The sequence below is a fragment of the Tursiops truncatus genome, chromosome 6 (assembly GCF_011762595.2).
Source record: "Tursiops truncatus isolate mTurTru1 chromosome 6, mTurTru1.mat.Y, whole genome shotgun sequence".
NCBI lineage: Eukaryota > Metazoa > Chordata > Mammalia > Artiodactyla > Delphinidae > Tursiops > Tursiops truncatus.
The window spans coordinates 61,744,428-61,766,567 of record NC_047039.1 but is presented as its reverse complement, the minus strand read 5'-3'; the positions used below and the strand labels follow the sequence as shown (position 1 = coordinate 61,766,567).

At 37.9% G+C, this 22,140-nt stretch overlaps 1 protein-coding gene across 2 annotated transcripts in view; it reads right to left on the bottom strand.

The window, feature by feature from the left end:
- Nucleotides 1-22,140, bottom strand: part of RFX3 (regulatory factor X3) — a 292,829-nt gene that overhangs the window by 236,428 nt on the left and 34,261 nt on the right. Inside the window, exons 3-5 of one of the 2 annotated variants that reach the window (XM_073806160.1) lie at nt 14,637-14,704; nt 9,791-9,828; nt 5,869-5,982 (exon numbers count right to left, since the gene is read on the bottom strand). The exons of the other annotated variant lie outside the window; for it this stretch is intronic. Of the exons in view, the coding sequence (XP_073662261.1) occupies nt 5,869-5,876 (8 nt within the window). The 5' untranslated portion in view covers nt 5,877-5,982; nt 9,791-9,828; nt 14,637-14,704. The remainder of the gene's footprint in view (nt 1-5,868; nt 5,983-9,790; nt 9,829-14,636; nt 14,705-22,140) is intronic. 2 annotated transcript variants of the gene reach the window in all.

The window sequence follows — 22,140 nt, the reverse complement described above, 5'->3', positions numbered from 1 at the left end:
CTGTTAGCTAGTTTTTCACTTTTTTCCCATGTATGTAGCATACTTTTCTATTTCTCATAATTTTTGTGTTGAAAACTAGACATTTTGGATAGTTTTAGATATCTATTTGGATATCTAAATAGGTATCTGAAACTATCTATTTAACTAGATAGTTATCAAGCTATCTAGATAATGTATTTTAACAATTCTGGTGGCAGAATCTTCTACACTGCCCCACTAAGATTTTTTTCTCGCTAGTTCTCTTCTTTTTCTTGGTGCTGCTTATTTGTTTAGCACTTCCATGAACTAATTCTGTAGTCCCTGTATTATGTGGCCACTGAGTATTCTTCTTTTCGTTTTTAAGCCTGGCTTCCTGCATCAGTATAATATAGTGGTCAACCAGTGATTGGTCAGAAGATTTCCTTAAATGTCTTGCCTGTATATCTTCCACCCTTTGCCAAAGCTAAAGGAAACTTCGTGAGAAGCCACACCTTCAAACTTCAGTTAGCTTGTAAGACAGCCCTAGCTTTCACTTCCTTCTTGCACAGAGCCTCAAGGTCAGCCAGAGGTGGATCCTCTCCTTTCCCAGGTCTTTCCTGGGCATATGCACAGACTTGCACATCTGCAATCTTTTAGATATCTAGAAATATGTTGGAGCTTTTCAAAGTTCCCTATGGTTGGCTAATCCTCCAGGATTTCCTTCTACATTCCTGGCCAGGCTCTTGTTTGCCGCACGTGAAATCACAGCCTTAAACAGTGGAGATGTTGCCAACAGTTGCTATTGTTTCAGTAAAGCCCAGGGGGTAGGCATTTTCTTCCCCCCAACTGAGCTGAGCTCTAAGTCAAATCAATAGCCAATCACTCTCTGAGAACTGAGTTTTCCCAGGGAGATACAAGTTCGGACAAAATATTAACTGTGATCTAGGGATGGTGCTTTTCACGGATCTCCAAAAGTGGTCAGATCTCTCCACTGTCTGCAATGCTGCCAGTTTCTACTATACCACAAGCTGGGGAAGGAGGGAGAATGGGAGTGGGCACAAGTTAGATGCCACTGTCATCTCAAGGTTCAGTAGTCTTCTCTTGGATAGACAAGTTTCAGTTCATTCTCTGGCTTTGATCAATTGCCAGAACTCCGAAATGGTTGATTTTAGTTGTTTTGCATTTTTGTTGTGTTGGAGAGGGAGTACACTGAGGCCCTCACTCCAACAATTTGGAAGCCAATCAAGCTTTGTAATATTTTAAATCTATCTTCATGTATTTTTTTAAAACAAAGCATAAACAACAACAAAATTGTTTTTGAAAAATTATTCTTAATAAGCGTTTAGATCACTGGTTCTCATCTCTGGCAGAAACTTATAAAACATTTTGCAATTTTTTTTATTTTTATAATTTTATAACTTTAATTATACGGGAAAATAAAATATGCAGTATTTATAGTTAAATAGGAAGAAACTGATCTATGAGAGGGAAAAGATAAACTGCATGAGTAATGTTTCACTGCAGCATATCTTTCCTGTTAAGTAATATGTAAGTGATCAGAAACTGAGGTGAGTCCATGTCTTAGTTTTACTCTCAGTCCCAAAAGCCTTCCCAAGTCTTTGTGGACAACAGAAACAAGTTCAAGAGAGGAAGGAAGACTATGCCATCTTTTCTTAGCTGGCTAACCTAGGCCAAATCCATTTCAACTCTGACAGGGATAAAGAGAGTCACAAAAGACTGGGAGTAGGAAATTCAACAGAGAAGAAGAATCAGAGACCTGAAAATAGGAAGCAGCCCAATCTCCTGAGATTTCTCTGAAGAGACTCAGCACAGAGAGACTGGGTTTACCTCAGGTTTACCCAAGTATCGGCCAAACCTGTGTACTTAAAGGTTCAGTAAGATGAGCTTCTGGAAAGGAAAAATTATTCATTACTATTCTCTCTCTTCAACACTGCCTGACATTAGCAAACCAGAAAAAGACCAAAACTGTCAAAATAGGCCAAGAAAGGGTAACACCCTTTAGCAAGACTTTTATTTTCAAGTAAACTGCCATGCTTCTCTGGCTTTTCTATTACTGTGTAACAAACCACCACAAAACTTATTGCTCAGAAAAACAAAAACAAAAACTTTTTTTTTGCTCATAATTCTGCAACCTGGGCTGGGCTCAGCTAGTTCTTCTGCTCATCTTGCTGATGGTCACTCACACAATTGCTTTCAGCTAGCAGGTAGGAACTGGGCTCAGCTAGAATACTAGGATTAGGGTGACTGGGCTTCTGTCTCCATGTAACCTCAGAGCCTCTCTCTCTCTCCCCGCCTCTCCCTCTCTCTCTCCCTCTCTCCCTCTCCCTCTCTCCTTGTGGCCTCATTTCCACATGGTCTCTCTAGGAAGGTAGCCAGATTTCTGACATAATGGTTCAGGTCTCCCAGAAACATAAAAGCAAAAGCTACCTGGCTTTCTTAAGGCTTATGCCCAGACTTCAGACAGCTCTAATTCTGCTGCATTCTGTTTGTTAAAATAAGCTACAGGCCCAGTCCAGATTGAAAGGAAAGAGACTTCACAAGCGTGTGAATATCCAGAGATGTGGTTAATTGTAACCACCATCAACATAATAGACTACTAAAACATTAAAGCCAATGTTCAGATGACTGGAATGGGAGCAAACACAAGAAACTATAAAATGGCTAAAGTTAAATGAAGACTCATCAATTATAGTCAGATTCTATTCTCTGTTCTTTCCCATACTGAAGGTCAATCTAGGTTCAGTGAGAATCTTAATTATAGGTGGAAGGAAATGAACCTGATTAACCACTTATAAGCCATATGACCTTGGACAAGTCTGTCATTCTCTACAAGCCTCAGCTCCTCAATTGCAAAATGGAAAATTATACAGGCCCTGCTTTTCTTACTGGAAGACTGTACAGAGCAAATAAAACAAGAAATGAGAAAGAGCTCTGAAAACGAAACTGCTATACAAATATAAGGAAGTAATATTTACCTGACAAGATCCTAAGTATAGTCAGTCTAGCTAGGCTCCATTCTCTCTATTAATAAAATTACAATAATCACAGTTAATTACCTCATATGCTAAATTACTACCACAGCAATGATATTTTATATAGTAATGGGCTAAAATTATGTATTGTTACTATAAAGAATAAAAACAATAATACTAATGATTCATTGTTGTCTAATTATATGTCAGGTGCTGCTAAATACTTCAACTAAACTATAACTAACCCTTACAATAACTCAACAAAGTAGTTATTATCCCTCTTTTACAAATAAATAAACTGAGTCAAGAAATTGACTACTTAGAGTAACTTGCCAACAGTCACACAGCTAATAAGTGGAAAATCCATTTTGAATGTTTAATGTATACTAGGTGCTTGATAAGTATTTCTCATCTAAATTAAAGAAAAATAAATCTCTCTCACAATTCTTTTTTTATATGCAGCTGAAACTGGAATTACAGCAAACATATCTAATTAACATGAGCAATTCATCACCTTCCTCATCTGCAAAATGGTTTCCAATCAGAAAAGTACCTTCATTTTTTAAAAGATCTAATCTTGAATCCATCTACTGAATCATGAGTTATAATGGTCTTATTATAATGAATGATAATTTCTTTTTACTCCCTTCTTTGTACCTTTCTGGATTTTCTGAATGTTTTATAGCATATAAATAAATTTTGTAATCATAATACAATAAAATTATTGTAATTTAAACAGCAACTGTCATAAGCCTGAGGCTCTGTAAACTTCCAAATGTTATTACTTTTAATATAAAATACTGATTAAAAGGCAGTTAATATGGATACTGAATGAAAATTTATTTTTATTCCTCTTTCAAATGACAAATTCAAGTCATAAATCCTTCATAGTTGTTTCTATTTACAAATTATTTAAATTTGTAATTTTGTTAAAAATTTCTCTTAAAAATATAAAAGCAAAGCAGAAATGTTTGTGCTGTAAAATATAATTCGCATAAATGTGCTGTATGTCTTTAAGAAATAATTTGCATATATAAAGTCCTAGAGACTTAGATTCTATAGCTTAAAAAAATATAGCATCATCTTGGTATGTTAACTTGGGAGTTTATTAACTTATGCTCGTTATTTACAGTATAAGGAGAATTCTCAATTAGCCATTGGTAACATTATCCACAACTAATCTTGCTTTTCAGTTTAGCCATTGTACCCGGAGTGTAACCAGTTTAGTTATTTGCTTTGTAGCTCTCTCAGCTCTATTTACTTGCAGGAAGCCTGTATTCTAGAAAAAGAAATGCTTAAAGTCAATTATTCAACTTGGATAGTGTGTGGACAAAGTGCATGGACAAGTGGGCAGCTACTATCCTCAAGGCTGAGTATGAATAACATCAAGATAGACCACTACACCATCCCACCATCCCTTACCTGATGACTTTGGAAACCTTTGGGGTCATTCTGTTGTCACAGTGATTGGGGAGAGGAAGTGGTTCTAATGCCATTTTGGCCCATAGTCGCTAAAACATGCTACAACATAGGATAACCCACCAAGAACTGTCCCATCCACAATGACAACTGTCCCCTGCTGAAAAAGGGACCATGATTTTCTTGTTCAACATTGTATTTCTAGCCTACAACATAGAGGCATTAATAATTTGTTGAAAAAGGTCAAAACAACAATTTCTAGCACTTAGTGAGATATAGATAATATAAAATAATGAGGACGGACAATGGAGAAACTAGACAGTTTTCTACCTCAACCTGAGGCAAGCCTTTGTGGCTGGGCTCCAATATACCTAGGGGAAATCTATGATCAGACATATGTATACCCAAATATGTAGAAAAGCTTAATAGTCCATACCCACATCCAAATTATAAGGAGATTATCTTCCATTACAGATATTTAGGTATATGCCTCCTTATATTAGTAAAGATTAGTAATTATGTCAACTCAAGACATGAATACTGGTGCCAACTAAGCTCAATCTTGCCTTGGCAACTGGGTGGCCAAGCTGCCCACTTGTCCTTATAGTTTAAGAGTATGGGCTCTGGGGCTTCCCCGTTGGCACAGTGGTTGAGAGTCCGCCTGCCGATGCAGGGGACACGGGTTCGTGCCCCGGTCTGGGAAGATCCCACATGCCGCGGAGCGGCTGGGCCCGTGAGCCATGGCCGCTGAGCCTGTGCGGCCTGCATATCGCAAAAAAAAAAAAAAAAAAGAGTATGGGCTCTGGTATAAGACTGCTGGGTTTAAATTTGGCTTTACTATGCATTATCTGAATAATTTACTTAACATCTTAATATATCATTCAAACCTTGGTAATTTACTTTCTTCTAGCATAGTCTTCTCATCTATAAAATGGAAAAATGAAACAGATTCACAACCCCCTACTGGAAGCCACTGGCTCAGATATGTCACATGACTCAGAATTTTTTTAATTTTAGAAAGCAATACCATACACAACACTGCAGATGGATCTGGGGCAGCAACCCATAACCATTCACATTAACACTTCTGTAGCTAAATGAATGAATGTTCAAAGAGTGGGGTAAAGAAAGACCCTTAAGTACCTCACGTCATTTTGTTCAGGTTTTGCAGTTAAATTAGTTTTACCACAAACTTAGGGAAACTGGCTATTTGAAGAGCCTTTAGAAATTCAGAAGTGACGATAATGTAGGATAGCTGGGGAGTAGGGGGTGGAGCAGGAAGGATAGGGGTGAATAGCAGTCAGAAGAGAACCTAAGATAATTATGCTAATTAAAACAAAATGAGAGTTCACTGACCATAAATTCCAAGAAACTAATGCATCTGTCACACTGAACTTTTAAGTAAACAGTTACTTCCTTTCAATAAAAGTGAGTTTTCCAGAAGTTAAAATCTGAAGACATTTAATATTTTCTGCTTCACCTGTGGTTTCCTACTTACAACTCCATATGGCTTTCTTCCTAAGAGTGAGTCTGATATTGAAGTTTTTGCTCAAGGTAGGACCAAAACTGGTGTCTCCTTAATATAATAAAGCAATTAAATTCTTGTTGACCACTGCAGGACAAAGTGAAATTTGAGAAATTAAATAGTAAATGCAAGAAGTATGTTGAATCTTATATCCCAAATGACTGAAGTTCAATTTTCCCCTTCATCCCCTCCCTGTTCTATTGGTTTTCCTGATCCAAACTCCTAAACAAACATTAAGACTTATGGAGGAATGAAGGGAACTACAGGCATACCTTGTTTTATTGTGCTTTGCTTTACTGCACGTGGAGATACTGCGCTTTTTACTAATTGAAGGTTTGAGGCAACCCTGCGTCAAGCAAGGCTATTGGCGCTATTTTTCCAACAGTACGTGCTCATTTTGTGTCTCTGTGTCACATTTTGGTAATTCTTACAATATTTCAAACTTTTTTATTATTATATTGTTATGGTGATCTGCAATCACTGATCTTTGATGTTACTGTTGTAATTGTTTGGGGCACCATGAACCACACCCAAACAAGATGGTGAACTTAACTGACAAATTTTGTGTGTGTTCTGGCTGCTCCACCAGCCAGCCGATCCGCCATCTCTTTCTCTCCCTCTCCTCGGGCCTCCCTATTTCTTGAGACACAACAATACTGAAATTAGGCCAATTAATAACCCTACAATGGCCTCTAAGTATTCATGTGAAAGGAAGAGTCACACATCTCTCACTTTAAATCAAAAGCTAGCAGGACTTCCCTGGCGGACCAGTGGTTGAGACTTAACCATCCAATGTAAGGGGTGTGGGTTCGATCCCTGGTTGGGGAGCCAAGATCCCACATGCCTCGAGGCCAAAAAACCAAAACATAAAACAGAAGCAATATTGTAACAAATTCAATAGACTTTAAAAAAATGGTCCTCATCAAAAAAAAAAACAAAAGTCATTAAAAAAATAAATAAATCAAAAGCTAGAAATGATTAAGCTTAGTGCGGAAGGAATGTCAAAAGCCAAGACAGGCCGAAAACTAGGCCTCTTGTACCAAACAAGTAGCCAAGTGGTAAATACAAAGGAAAAGTTCCTGAAGGAAATTAAAAGTGAACACACAAATTAAAAGGGAACACACAAATGAAAAGTGAAACAGCCTTCATGCTAATATGGAAAAAGTTTTAGTGGTCTGGAGAGAAAATCAACCAGCTATAAGATTCCTTTAAGCCAAAGCCTAATCCAGAATAAGGCTCTAACTCTCTACAATTCTATGAAAGTTGAGAGGTGAAGAAGCAGCAGAAGAGAAGTTTGAAGCTAGCAGAGGTTGGCTCCTGAAGCCTAAGGAAAGAAGCCATCTCAGTAACATAAAAGCACAAGGTGAATAAAGCAGCAAGTGCTGATGCGGAAGCTGCATTAGGTTATCCAGAAGATCTAGCTAAGATAATTCAAGAGGGTGGCTACACTAAACAAAAAATTTTCAATGTAGACAAAACAGCCTTATGATGAAAGATGATGCCATCTAGGACTTTCATAGGTAGAGAAGAGAAGTCAATGCCTGTCTTCAAAGCTTCAAAGGACAGGCTGACTCTCTTGTTAGGGGCTAATGCAGCTGGTGACTTTGTTGAAGCCAATGCTCATTTACCATTCTGAAAATCCTAGCCCTTAAGAATTCTGCTAAATCTCCTCTGCCTGTGCTCTATAAATGGAACAAAGCCTGGATGACAGCATATCTGTTTACAACATGGTTTACTGAATATTTTAAGCCAACTGTGGTGGCCTACTGCTCAGAAAAAAGATACTTTTCAAAATATGACTGCTCATTGATAATGCACCTGCTCACCCAAGACCTCTCATGGAGATATACAACAAGATTAAGGTTGTTTCCATGCCTCCTAACACAACATCCATTGTGCAGCCCATGAATCAAAAGAGTAATTTCAACGTTCAAGTTTTATTATTTAAGAAATGTATTTCATAAGGCTATAGCTGTCATAGATAGTGATTCCTCTGATGGATGTGGTCCAAGTCAACTGAAAACCTTCTGGAAAGGACTAACAATCCTAGATGCCATTAAGAACATTCATGATTCATGGGAAGAGGTCAAAATATCAACACTGACAGGAATTTAGAAGAAGTTGATCCCAACCCTCATGGATGACTTTGAGGGGTTCAAGATTTCAGTAGAGGAATTAAATGTAGATGTGGCAGAAATAGCAAGAGAACTAGAAGTGACGCCTGAAGATGTGGCTGAATTGCTGCAATCTCATGATAAAAGTTGCACAGATGAGGAGTTGCTTCTTATGCATAAGCAAAGAATGTAGTTTCTTGAGATGGAATCTACTCCTGGTGAAGACACTATGAAAATAGTTGAAATGACAACTAAGGATTTAGACCAGTACGTAAACTTAGTTGATAAAATAATGGCAGGTTTTGAAAGGAATGACTCCAATTTTGGAAGAAGTTCTACTATGGGTAAAATGCTATCAAACAGCCTTGTATGCTACAGAGAAATCCTTTGTTTAAGGAAGAGTCAATCAATGATGGTAAACTTCATTGTTGTCTTATTTTAAGAAATGGCCAGGGCTTCCCTGGTGGCGCAGTGGTTGAGAGTCCGCCTGCCGATGCAGGGGACACGGGTTCGTGACCTGGTCCGGGAAGATCCCACATGCCGCGGAGCGGCTGGGCCCATGAGCCACGGCCGCTGAGCCTGCGCGTCCGGAGCCTGTGCTCCGCAACGGGAAAGGCCGCAACAGTGAGAGGCCCGCGTACCACAAAAAAAAAAAAAAAAAAAAAATGGCCACAGCCACTGCAACCTTTAGTAACCAACATCCTGACCAGTAGCAGCAATCAACATAGAGGCAAGACCCTCTATGTTCTACCAGCAAAAAGATTATGACTCACTGAAGGTTAGCATTTTTTAGCAATGAAGTATTTTTTAAAATTAAGGTATGCATTTTTTTTTTAGACATAATGCTATTGCATACTTAATAGACTACAGAATACTGTAAATATAACTTCTATATGCACTGAAAAACCAAAAAATTCGTATGACTCAGTTTACTGCAAGGTTCACTTTATTGTAATGGTCTGGAACTGAACCTGCAATATCTCCAAGGTATGCCTGTATCATTTATTAAGCACTACTATGTACCAAGCACTGCATTATGTACTTCACATATATCCCTTATTTAGTTTTCACAAGGCTGCAAGGCAACAGTTATTATCCTCATATTACATAAGAATATTGAATTAATAAGTGGGTGAACCATGATTTGACCTCAGGTTTGACTAACTCATAAATGCATTAGCTGTTTGCACTAAACCACCTTGCCAAAGGACATAGCTTCATTCTCACATTTTTGACTAATGGCTGCCTTCCTCTGCATTTTTTATCAAGTATTTTTAAATCACACATAATAATATGGAATATATATTATCTCTCAGATTAAGGGTACTTTAGTTCTTTCTATAATCCCAAATTTGCAATGTACTTGCAATTTTTATCTTAATTTATCTCTGAAAAATAATATAAGGATCTCCATAAACTACATATATCATATTTAGTTATAAGAGAATTATATACATATTGCATACATTTCCAAGCAATTAGCAGCTTAATTAGCTAATTAATTAGCTAATTAATTAGCTAATTTCCAGCAATTAGCAGCTTCAGCTAAAAGAACCTTCAGCTTGGTAGAGACTTCAAGGATAAAACATATATTTAGTTGAATAGATAACTATTCCAGTCTTAAAGATCTTTATAGAGTATGACATCCCAAATATCCCTCTATTGCCACTCACTTTTAGGGAATATCTTCTTTATGACAAATTAAAATTGTCCTTCCTATAATTCAAGCTCATTCTACTTAGGTCTGTCTTTCAAGGAGATAACTTAAGGCTCTAACATACCTGTCATTTTGTTGCTTTATTGATTTTTAGCTGAAATTCTGTAATAAAAAATAAAGAGAAATACAAGTAAATTTGAAAACAGATTCCCCCCATGCTTCTTGAATCCTTCCTCACTCCTGCCAATATATCCATTTTTACTGCCCTTTTCAGTGCCTCTCTAATTGTTCCATGTTCAGAATGAACTGTGGAGAAAACAAACATTACTAGTTTAGAGTGTTTAGTTTAGTACTCTAAACTAAGAGCTCAATGGCTAAGTTTAAGAAAAGTAGTACTCCAGAAAAAAGAATGAAGTTTTGCCATTTGCAACAGCAGTGGACTTGGAGGGCATTATGCTAAGTGATGTCAGTCAGACAGAGAAAGACAAATACTGTATGATGTCACTCTATGTGGAATCTAAAATATACAACTAGTGAATATAACAAAAAGGAAACAGACTCACAGATACAGAGAACAAACTAATGGTTACCAGTGGGGAGAGGGAAGGGGAGGGACAAAATGGGGTAAGGGTGTTAAAAGGTACAAACTATTATGTATAAAATAAATAAGCTACAAGGATATATTGTGCAACATAGGGCATACAGCCAATATTTTATAATAACTATAAATGGAGTATAACCTTTAAAAATTGTGAATCATAATGTTGTACACCTGTTACTTATATAATATTGTACATCAACTATATCTCAATAAAAAAAGTTTTAAATAAAAAGTACAAAACTGTTGACACATTAAATGTGTACAATGCTATGATTTGAGTCTAACAATTATTCTTTTTTTTTTAGCATCTTTATTGGAGTAAAATTGCTTTATAATGGTGTGTTAGCTTCTGCTTTATAACAAAGTGAATCAGCTATACATATACATATATCCCCATATCCTCTCCCTCTTGCGTCTCCCTCCTACCCTCCCTATCCCACCCCTCTAGGTGGTCACAAAGCACCAAGCTGATCTCCCTGTGCTATGTGGCTGCTTCCCACTAGCTATCTATTTTACATTTGGTAGTGTAGATATGTCCATGACACTCTCTCACTTCGTCCCAGGTTACACTTCCCCCTCCCCAGGTCCTCAAGTCCATTCTCTACGTCTGTGTCTTTATTCCTGTCCTGTCCCTAGGTTCTTCAGAACCCTTTTTTTTAGATTCCATATATGTGTGTTAGCATATGGTATTTGTGTTTCTCTTTCTGACTTACTTCACTCCATACGACAGACGCTAGGTCCATCCACTTCACTACAAATAACTCAGTTTCGTTTCTTTTTATGGCTGAGCAATATTCCATTGTATATATGTGCCACATCTTCTTTATCCATTCATCTGTCAATGGACACTTAGGTTGCTTCCATAACAATTACTCTTATCTTGAATTTGTGTGATAAACTCTTAACCATTATTAAATTTCATGATGTTTTTGTTGACCACTGATGGAATTTATTTTCTATTTGCACATATGTAATTTCATAGATTGTTACAATACATTAAGGCTTAAATGCATACTTGGGTAAGGTGAAAACATATTTTGGAATCCATTATTACCAAAGACTCTAGAATTCTATAATATGATGAAGGAACCATTCTGTGACACTATTAGCAATACTCATAAATGCTACTATAATCTAGCATTTTCAAGACTCTATACATAGATAATAGCTTATGAAAATTACTTCTAAGAACAAATATGCTTAACTACCGGCCTTGGGATTATTAAGTACAAGCAATATTTTAAATTATATAGAAATGGTGATGCTTATTAATGTCACTTTATGACCAAGATATGTTTAATATGAAGTTTCTATTTTAATTTTTAAAAAAACTATATTACTATTTTAAAACCAATTGTCATTGGCCCTGCTAAAAAGCTAGTAACTTGTGTATCCTGCATACTGTGTTCAGTACATATTCAGTAAGTACTTAGTTGACAAGGAGCAGAAGTAAGGAAAATGCCAACAGTCTAATTCTTATTTCTAGATCCACAATGCCAGTAGGACAAGAGGTATACAGCCTTGATTGTCACTTAGAGGGATATAGTTTGCTTCTCTTTAGTCCTTGCACAAAGAAAAATAGTACAGAGCAATGGCTCTAAAAGCTTACTTCTGATGAAATACTACTCAGAGCCTCAAAAGAAAAAGAGACAAAAATGGACATGCTCTGCAGCCACCAACATTACCCAAGGTGGCTCCTGAAGAACTTCTTTGACTGGAAAATACAATTTGAAAATTACTAATATAGTGGACAGGAACACTGGATTAAGAGTCACAAGACCTGGGTGCACATGCTAGATCTTCCAACTACTTGCTGTGCAACAGTTTTCAAAGGTGTTTCTTTTTTTTTTTTTTTGTGGTACGCGGGTCTCTCACTGCTGTGGCCTCTCCCGTTGCGGAGCACAGGCTCCAGACGCACAGTCCCCGGACGCACAGGCTCAGTGGCCATGGCTCACAGGCCCAGTCGCTCCGCGGCATGTGGGATCCTCCCAGACCGGGGCACGAACCCGTGTCCCCTGCATTGGCAGGCGGACTCTCAACCACTGCGCCACCAGGGAAGCCCTCAAAGGTGTTTCTTAACCTCTCTTGCACTCGGCTTTCCCATCCATTATATGGTCCCATATAACTGGTCAGGAAGAAAGTTAGATAAGGTGCTGTACATACAAAAGAACCTTATAAAGTGTGATCTACAATGTAAATATAAAGTATATTATAATTAACGGCCCATATGCCATGCAATAAGTAAAAACACTTTTCCCTCCCTACCCCTCCCCTTCCCAAGACAACTTACTTATTTCACATATAACAAAGGAGTTTAAGGCTATCAAAATGAAAGCCCAAAAGTCAGATTAAAAGGAAAAAGTGGGAAGGGCAGCACATATAGATTTGTTTTCTATGGCTTTTCAGGATAATTCAAGTTAAGTTCATCTCCTACAACTTACCCAAAAGAAGGACTCCACCAAAATACCCACTGGTTTTTTATTTTAAATTTCCACTAACCTATTTTTTTTTTTGCGGTACGAAGGCCTCTCACTGTTGTGGCCTCTCCCGTTGCGGAGCACAGGCTCCGGACGCACAGGCTCAGCGGCCATGGCTCACGGGCCCAGCCGCTCCGTGGCATGTGGGATCCCCCCGGACCCGGGCACGAACCCATGTCCCCTGCATCGGCAGGCGGACTCTCAACCACTGTGCCACCAGGGAAGCCCCACTAACCTATTTTTAATAAACATTATTTGCAAGCATTTTTAATCGAAGTACACTATGGACACTCTTTTCTCTAGGCCCACATGAGCTTTCACAATTATTAGGTATGTTATCGATGCCCATACCAGATACCCTCAATCATGAAAAATGAATGATAAGGAAAAAGAATATCATTCATTTGTTAGATACAGACAACTCAAATGATTTAATAAATATGATAAAGCTGCAAAACTTCTTAGGAAAACTATTTGAAAGAGTTGGCACTGAGTCTCTTTAAATATACTATCAGTGATAAAGATTATAGCTCTTTAATTATAACGCCTATACATAAATGCATAGTTTTTGTTATAAATCATGTTACAAAGGTCTTACACATCAAACTATTTACTTTATCTTTCCTGCAACCTTATATCTATAAAAAATTTTGAAAAGTGGTTAGGGGAATTTTTTTTGCACACTTTGGTGGACTTTTATAAAACCACAGGTTTGAAATGGAGGAAATAGCTCCAGTTTATTTCTCTTGAGTCTTGGTTAAGTCTCTTAACCAGCAAACTGTATGGTTATCGTCCCACAGAAGCTGCAGACTGAAGAAATGTTAAAAGAGCAATGTTTTACCACCTTGAATGGGCTGCATTTCAATTGCATTCCAACTGTGTGGGAAGGTAAGAAAGTAATTCAATTCGGGTACAAGCATAATCTCAAAAACCAATAATGATGAACAGCTTACTCAGACTCTATGCCTATCCCTCTGATGCCCCTCCCACTACCACCTCTGCACTTTTCACCTTTCTGAATGCCAACGGAAAGCCTCTTTAAAGTACTGCTGTAATGGAAGCAGAAGTTCACACACCAAACTGCTGCACCTTCTTACATAACCAACCCATTATTGAGTAGGGGAATTATGACATCAGCAGTATGTTAGCCAATTACTCTACTCAATAGTTAGTACCCACTGATTCTCACACTCCTGTGTCATTGGCTGAATTTCATAAGGATAGCTGCTATATTTTACTATCTTTAATTTGAACTAATTCTGATACAGGATTGATGCTTGGTAATCCATGAAACAACTATGGATATGAATGTGGCATATGCACTTAGCTGAGTGCCATTTTAGAATGCCAAAGTCAGGCATCATGCAGGGTGACACAAGAGTACCAAAGGGACAGCAAAAGACTAACATATGAGGCTCATATTTGTTTTCATTAGACCACCCTGAGAAGTGCCTAGAAATTTCACATTATAGGAGCCTCAATGCCCTTTCACACTATTTCCTGCACTAGCTGCTAGTACTTTTCAATGCAGCATGCCTTTAATCCTACTTCGGGTGGGCTGGGGAGGTGGATAGGAAGGACGCATTCTCTTGAGGTTTTCTTAGCCCCACAGAGAGCTAATAAGCTATCTGAAGCATTTAAAAATATTAACTGTAACCGTATAATGTGAGGAACAGCTCCAATACTTTGTCTTAAACATATACAAGTAGTAAAAGAAAAGTTCCTTACCATATTAGCTATTGTCAACCATCAAGAAAGGAAAAACCTATCTCAAAATCTCACATTTTAAAAAGTTACTGAAAAAATTCAGACATGAGACGCCATATTTGACATATTAAAATACTCTATGTTTTGTGTACATTCATAATTTATAGAGAACATGGATCAATTACCTCATATTCTTTCCATGAGCCAAACTCAATGTATTCTCTACCATAAAATGCCAGAATGACCAAGTGGCCTAAAATGTTAAAAGCAAGAAGAATTAGGTTAACATTAAAAATGAATTCTTTGATATCTAGAAGATATATGATTATTTTAAATTATTGAATTTGTGGATAAATACTAATTACCATACAAATGAATTATTTTTAAAGTATTTCTTTGTATAACTATATTTTTTAAAGTTTCCTATTTAGCCAAAAAAAAAATGTTATATTGATTTTAAAGAAAAGGAGAACTTTTACTTTTCAAAGAATCAGAATTCAAGTAAACATATTAATCTAATAATCAGGAAAAATTTAAGTGAGGGAAAATAATGAAGAGAAGAATTCTCTGAAAAAACCTATGCTTTTAAATTGTGAAGATGAGAGACCAGCCAGTTTTGAGAACAGCCTGATATAGAGAGGCAAAAGTGAGAATGGATTAGCAGCTGACATAACTTTGCTCATTCCTTAAAAATAATTAAATAAGATTTATTTCTTAAAAATAAACAAGCAGAAACAACATACAAACAGGTCACAAACCAGAGAAATTAATAAGATATACATGATTATTCAGTTTTATGGAAATTTTAAAAAGAAATCTTTGCTTGAAAGACAAATGGGCAATGTTATTTTAAAACTAATGATTTTTACTGGCTAATAAATTAAATTTAGGGTAACACTTACATATAAAAATGTAAGTAAGTATATTGTTTATATATGTTCATACCGTTTTTGCCCTAAATTTGGCCCATGATGTCAGAGATAAATTTAGTCCAAAGTATTCTGATAATTTAGTCAACTGTAAACAGCATCATAGCTGCCTGGCGTGATTTAGTTTTGTTTGTTTTCTTTTTTTCTTTAAAGGTAAAGGTGACATTAAGTGACAGTTGCCATAAATTTTTATGTCGGTCCATTAAACTCAGAAAAATAACAAAGCAAACAGGCACAGCTGAGTATATATGAACAGGGAACAGTCTAAATACACATTTTCGGGGTGACTTGAACATGACAAGACAAGGATCACTAAAGTAATCACAGGTGTTTGCTGTGTATTTAGGCGATTACAAGTCAGATACAGCAAAAATGCAATAATCTACACTAATTAACACACCAGAGTTCTCAGAAAGAACTCGGCAGTTTTAACCCTATTATCAGATTTTCCTGTTACCTTATTATCATTATGACATATATTTTCTGACATGAGATATTACTGTACATATTTATTATAAATTAAGTGACTAAATACTTCATAACAACTTTGAGCAAAATGACTATGAGTTATACATACCCATAATCAGATGTTTCTAAGATAATTCTACCAAGTCCTTTAGCTTGGATTCTTTTCTCCAACCACCCTCACCTGTACTTAATTTGAGTGACTATCAAGTAAGAAAATTCAAGCTAATCTACAGTTATGTGTGTCCTCTACTCCTCTCCAAACAGGTTACAAGTAAAATCTCCTCTTTGAAGACATCTTTCGCCACCTCATTCTGAAACTAACACAATTGCTCAGGATCTCTTCATGTCTTGAATTATTACAAGTTTCTCAGACTCCATATCAGATCACTAATAATACAAATTGTCTTTGCCATTAATCATTTTAACTTTAAGATCCAATTAATTTCTTAAAGGCTGTTCTCATATAATATTATTCAATCACTTATTTAAAAAAGAATTGCAACTATGCTAGGCGCCACACATACAAATATTAAATATACACAGTCCACACACACAAGTAGCTCACTCACTACCATGCCAATCACAGCAAGATGCACCCTCCCTCAAAACTCTGCACTGGCCCCACAAGAACTTATTTTCTTGTTTCTTTCTATATTCTACAATGACTTTCTTCTCATCTCTGGCACAAATAATCCAAGTATCTTCATCTTGCCCTTCAACATTTATTGACTCAATACTATGTGCTTGGCAATATGCTAGAAGTTGATTAGGTATTCAATGCCAAGCAAAACACAGTTTTTGTATTCAGGTCCCACCTCATCTGCTCCCACATACTATGCTAACTCTCTCAGTGGCTTTATAATTCTCCTGGTATTCATTTTTTGCACGCTCATTTTCTCATACTCCACAACTAATAGTAAACAAATCCTGCTGATCTGTCACCCATGTCAGGTGATCCCTTCCAGCACCATCCTGAGACCCAGGCAAAAAGAGTCACTGCCCTGGGCCTTACACTTTAGAGAACCCACTTTGGCCCCCACTTTGGCCCCCTGGCCAGGTACTTCTTCTTGAAGTGAGAAGTCTGCAGAGTTCAGGGCATGCTCTCTGACTCCTCAGCACTCTACCACAGCAGATTCCCAGGATCCCAAATTTACATACAGAGCCCTGAAGTATCGTCCCCAGGGCAGACAGGGATGCAGGCAAACCCACCTCTAGGCCCAAGGGGCAGTCAAGAGATAGCTTGCAAGGGGTGAGGCAAGGTTGCCTGGGAAATAGGCATGGGGACATGCTATGGCAAAGAACCTAGGATATGGGCAAAAGGAGGTAGACTACAGGAGAAGAACAAGGTGACAGAAGGCCAATTCTCCTTTGGCCACTATATTCTAGAACAGAACTCCTAAAAAAATCTGTAAATTCTAAATGATCATCCACCTCATTACAAAGCTATATCAGTCAAATTAGGAGGTAGAGCACATTTTATTTAACAGTTAACTGATTTGTAGCATTTAAATATTCAGAAATATAATGAGTGAACTTTCATTTATACTCTTGCACCCATTAGTGTTAAGGATGGGCCTGGTTTCTACATCCTATTTCTACTTATGGTTCACCAGTTTCAATCTTCATTATAGCACATCAAATATTATTATAAAAGTAGTGGCAGTAGAAGTAGTAGTAGCAAAAGTAGCACTGATAATACCTCCCACTGAAGGTCCTAGCATAGTACCAGGCACCTAACCTTTACTAAACTCTTTCATGCCTTTGTGTTACTTACAACCCAACTAGCTAGTTATCTTCATCTTATCCATGAGCTGAAAATAACAGAGTGGCAGAAGAAGGATCTTAACCAAAGTCTTTCTGAATTAGTAGCCCAGGTTCTTCACCCTATCCTTCCTTTCTGATGATTAAAACAGGTTTACCTGGCTTCAGACCACTCCCTGCTGATCTACACAGATCTGCCAGATTAATCTCTGTAAAAGACCTCTTTCACCTTAACATTTGATCCAGTTTTTAAAATATCCACTACTGGTTATGCTCTATCCAGTTAAGTTCCAAATTCTTAGCCTGATTTTTCTTTCAACCCCATCTGCTTCATTATTTCCTAAAACAACTCTTCAAATTCTTCACAGCAAAATCATACCTTGCCTCTACCTCCCACAAGCTTAACCCCTTTTCCACATCCCTCAGCCAATACACCTCCCTGAAAACTTTTAAGATCCATCTCATGCTTTACCTCCTCCCTAAAGACTTCTCTAACTACTCAAGCCCAGAATCTTTTCTCATCCCCAATTTTCTATATTCGCATAATACTGAGAGTCTCTGATCGCTCAACAAGTAAGTAAGCTATGAACTTAGGGTGTCAACCACAAAGGATATGACATACCTTATGACTTCATGTCACTTTATGGAGTTCCTCTTGTTGGAAGACACCATAGGGGAAACTGGTAAAGTGGCTCTAAAGACAAAGCACCTGGCTGATAATCCGCCTTCATCATATATTAGCACAGACTTTGCTGTTGAACTTGTACAGTAAAGTAACTACCAGCAGTTCATTTATGATTAGCAGACTTTTTGGTCCCTGAGCCCATTTTGATCTTAAATTTTTTGAGAACACCAAAGAACTTTTGTTTATGTGTGTTATATCTAGTTGTGCAATGGCATATATTCAACAGCCAGCTTTCCCTCCTTTACCATCAAAAATGCCAAATTTGTAGTTTCAACTCATTTCCATGATGTAAATACTCCCAATGTGGCTAGTTTCAAGCTAGCAATGTGATATCTGAATAAAGATTTAAGAAGAGATTAACAACACTGGCTCTCTCGAGCTGGTAAGAACAGGCTTCAGTAGGTCACTACTTATATCTATCCATTTAACCATATTAGGAAACAAAATGGAAGGAGAAAGTCCAAGATGGTGGCATAGAAAGATCCTAAACTCACCTCCTCCCGTGGATAAACCAATGCTACAGCTACATACGGAACAATTCCCTATGAAAAAGACCTAAAAATTAGCCAAACAACTTCTGCACAGCAAACAGTAAAAGGGCAAACAGTAAAAAGGCCACGTCAAGATAGACAGCAGAGGCAGTCTCACCAAAAACCTCATCACAGTGTGGCAACCTGCAACTGGGAGGGATCTCACAAATTCAGAGCTTCTCCCTGAAGAGCGAGGGGTTCATGCCCTGTATCAGGCACCCCAACCCTTAGGACCTGCAACAAAGAGACAAGCCTCCAAAACATCTGGCTTTGAAAACAATGAGGCTCACATCCAGGAGACCCATAGGGCTGCAGGGAGCTGAGATACTTCTCTTAAAGGGCTTGAGTGCAGATTCCCTCACCCTGGACACCGGCACAAAAGCAGCAGTATGAAAATGCCTAGACTACATGTGAAGAAGATTCATTTGCTCGTCTTAGAGCAACCACCAGAGGGACAGAGCCTGTTGGAACTCTCTAGGGGGGGCGGAGGAGCTGGTTAGTTTTCTGCTCTCCCTCTACCGTTATAATGCTAGCAGGTATGCCCTGACCCTGTGCTCTCCTGCGGCCCTGCAAAAGCTGGTGGGCACACCCCAGCCCTGAGCTCTCCTGCTGCCTCATTAAAGCTGGCAGCCATGGGCAGTATACACGGGGGACACTCCTTGATCATGTATCTGGCTCTGGTGGCCAAGGGGCTTGCATTCTTGGGTCCCACAGGACTGTAACAATAGGAAAGACAGTTGTGGCAGGCTACCATCCCCAAGGCACCAACAGGTAGCAGACTGAAACATACCCCAGATCTTTCTGTGAAAAAGGACAATTTACTTGTCCTATAATTTTATCTTGAGAGGCAGAATTGAGGCTTGCTACACAGAGCTAGAGACTACAAAACTGCTCTCAGGGAACACAGGCTGGGAAACACCATATTTGTACTGTCCCTTGGCTGTGCTACAGCTCTCTACTACCTCACAGAAAACAGCTTATACACATGACTGAAGCCCCAATTCTTGCAACTTTTGCCCAAAAGACAAGTCCAGGTCTCCAGCAGGGTTTATGATTGCAGTCCCACAGGACTTTAAAAGCTGTCTGAGGGTCTGGCTTCCCGTCAGCCTGAAGCAAGGTACTGACTGAGATACTTCCCTTTGGAACACTGATAGATAATGGGTACACCGTCAACAACTGGGAACTATCAGGAATAAATCAGGCTGCTTGGACAATCACAAAGGTTCAACAGACAACCAAGACCTAGGGTGAGGTTGAAAGACATGGTTCCTCTCCTAACACAACGCCACTCCTTCAAGACTGGGAAGGTAGCCGTTTCACCTAATATACAGAAACAAACACAGAGTCGAGCATAATGAGGACACAGAGGAACATGTTCGAAAGGAAAGAACAACATAAAACCTCAAAAAAAAAACCTTAATGAAATGGAGATAAGTAATTTGCTTGATAAAGAGTAAAAGATAATGGTCATAAAGATGTCCACTGAACTTGGGAGAATGGACAAACACATTAAGAACTTCAACAAAGAAATGGAAAATATAAGAAAATACCTAACAGAAGTCAAAGAGCTGAAGAATAGGGTAACTGAACTGAAAAATATACTAGAGGGGTTCAAACAGACTAGGTGAAGCAAAGAAAGAATGAGTGATCTAGAAGAAAGGTCAGTGGAACTCACACAGAACAACAAAAAGGAAAAAGAATTTCAAAAAGTGAAAATAGCTTACGGGACCAATGGGACACCATCAAACAGACTACCATTTGCATTATAGGGATCCCAGAAGGAGAAGAGAGAAAGAGGCAGAAAATTTATATTTAAAAAAAAAAAGGTTGAGGGCTTCCCTGGTGGCGCAGTGGTTGAGAGTCCGCCTGCCAATGCAGGGGACACGGGTTCGTGCCCCGGTCAGGGAAGATCCCACATGCCGCGGAGCGGCTGGTCCCTTGAGCCATGGCCGCTGAGCCTGCACGTCCGGAGCCTGTGCTCCACAATGGGAGAGGCCACAACAGTGAGAGCCCCGTGTACCGCAAAAAAAAAAAAAAAAAAAAAAAAAAAAGGTTGAAAACTTCCTTAACCTGGGGAAGGAATCAGAAATCCAGGTCCAAGAAGCCTAGAGTTCCAAAAAAGTTGAACCCAAAAAGATCCACACCAAGACACATTACAATTAAAATGTCAAAAGTTAAAGAGGAAATCTTAAAAGCAGCAAGAGAAAAACAACTTTTTATGTAGAAAGGAACCCGCATAAGACTATCGGCACATTTTCAGCAGAAACTCTGCAGACCAGGAGTAGCACAATATATTTAAAGTGCTGAAAGGAAAAAACTTCCAACCAAGAATACTCTGTGTGGCAAGATTACCATTCAGAATTGAAGAAGAAATGTTTTCCAGCCAAGTGAAAGCTAAAGGAGTTTATCACCACTAAACCAGCCTTCCAAGGAATGTTAGACTGCAAAAAAGGGCATTAATTAGTAACAATAACTACAACAATAATATATGAAAGTATAAATCTCACTGGTAAAGGTAAATCTATTATAAAGATAGTGGATTAATCACTTATAAAGCTAATATGAAGATTAAAAGACAAACAAAAGTAAAAATAAATATAACTATAATAATATGGTAAGACGAACACAAAATAAAAAGATGTAAAATGTGCCATCAAAAACATAAAATGTGGGGGAGAGGGTAAAAAATGTAATTTTAAAATGCATCCAAACTTAAAGTTGTTATGAAGTTAAAATAGAATGTTATTTACATAGGCTGTTATTTGTGAGCCACATACTAGCCACAAAGCAAAAGCCTATGGTAGATACCAAAAAATAATGAGAAAGGAATCTAAACAAAACACTAAAGAAAGTCATCAAACCTCAAGAGAGAAGAAAGCAAGAGAAAAAGAAAGGAACAGAGAAGAACTACAAAACAGCTATAAAATAATTAACAGGAAGGCAGTAAGTACATACCTATGAATAACTACTTAAAATGTAAATAAACTAAACGCTCCAGTCAAAAGATGTAGAGTGGCTGAATGGATACATAAACAAGACCCATCTATCTGCTGCCTACAAGAGACTCACTTCAGATATAAGGACACACACACTAAGAAAGTGAAGGGATGGAAAAAGATATTCCATGCAAATGGAAACCAAAGAAAGCTGGGAAAGCTATACTTACACCAGAAAAAAATAGATTTTAAAACAGCTACTACAATAAAAGGGCACTGGATAATAATAAAGGGGTCAATCCAAAGAGAAGACATAATATTTGTAAATATATATGCGCCCAACATAAGAGCACCAAAATACAACACGAATTATTAACAGA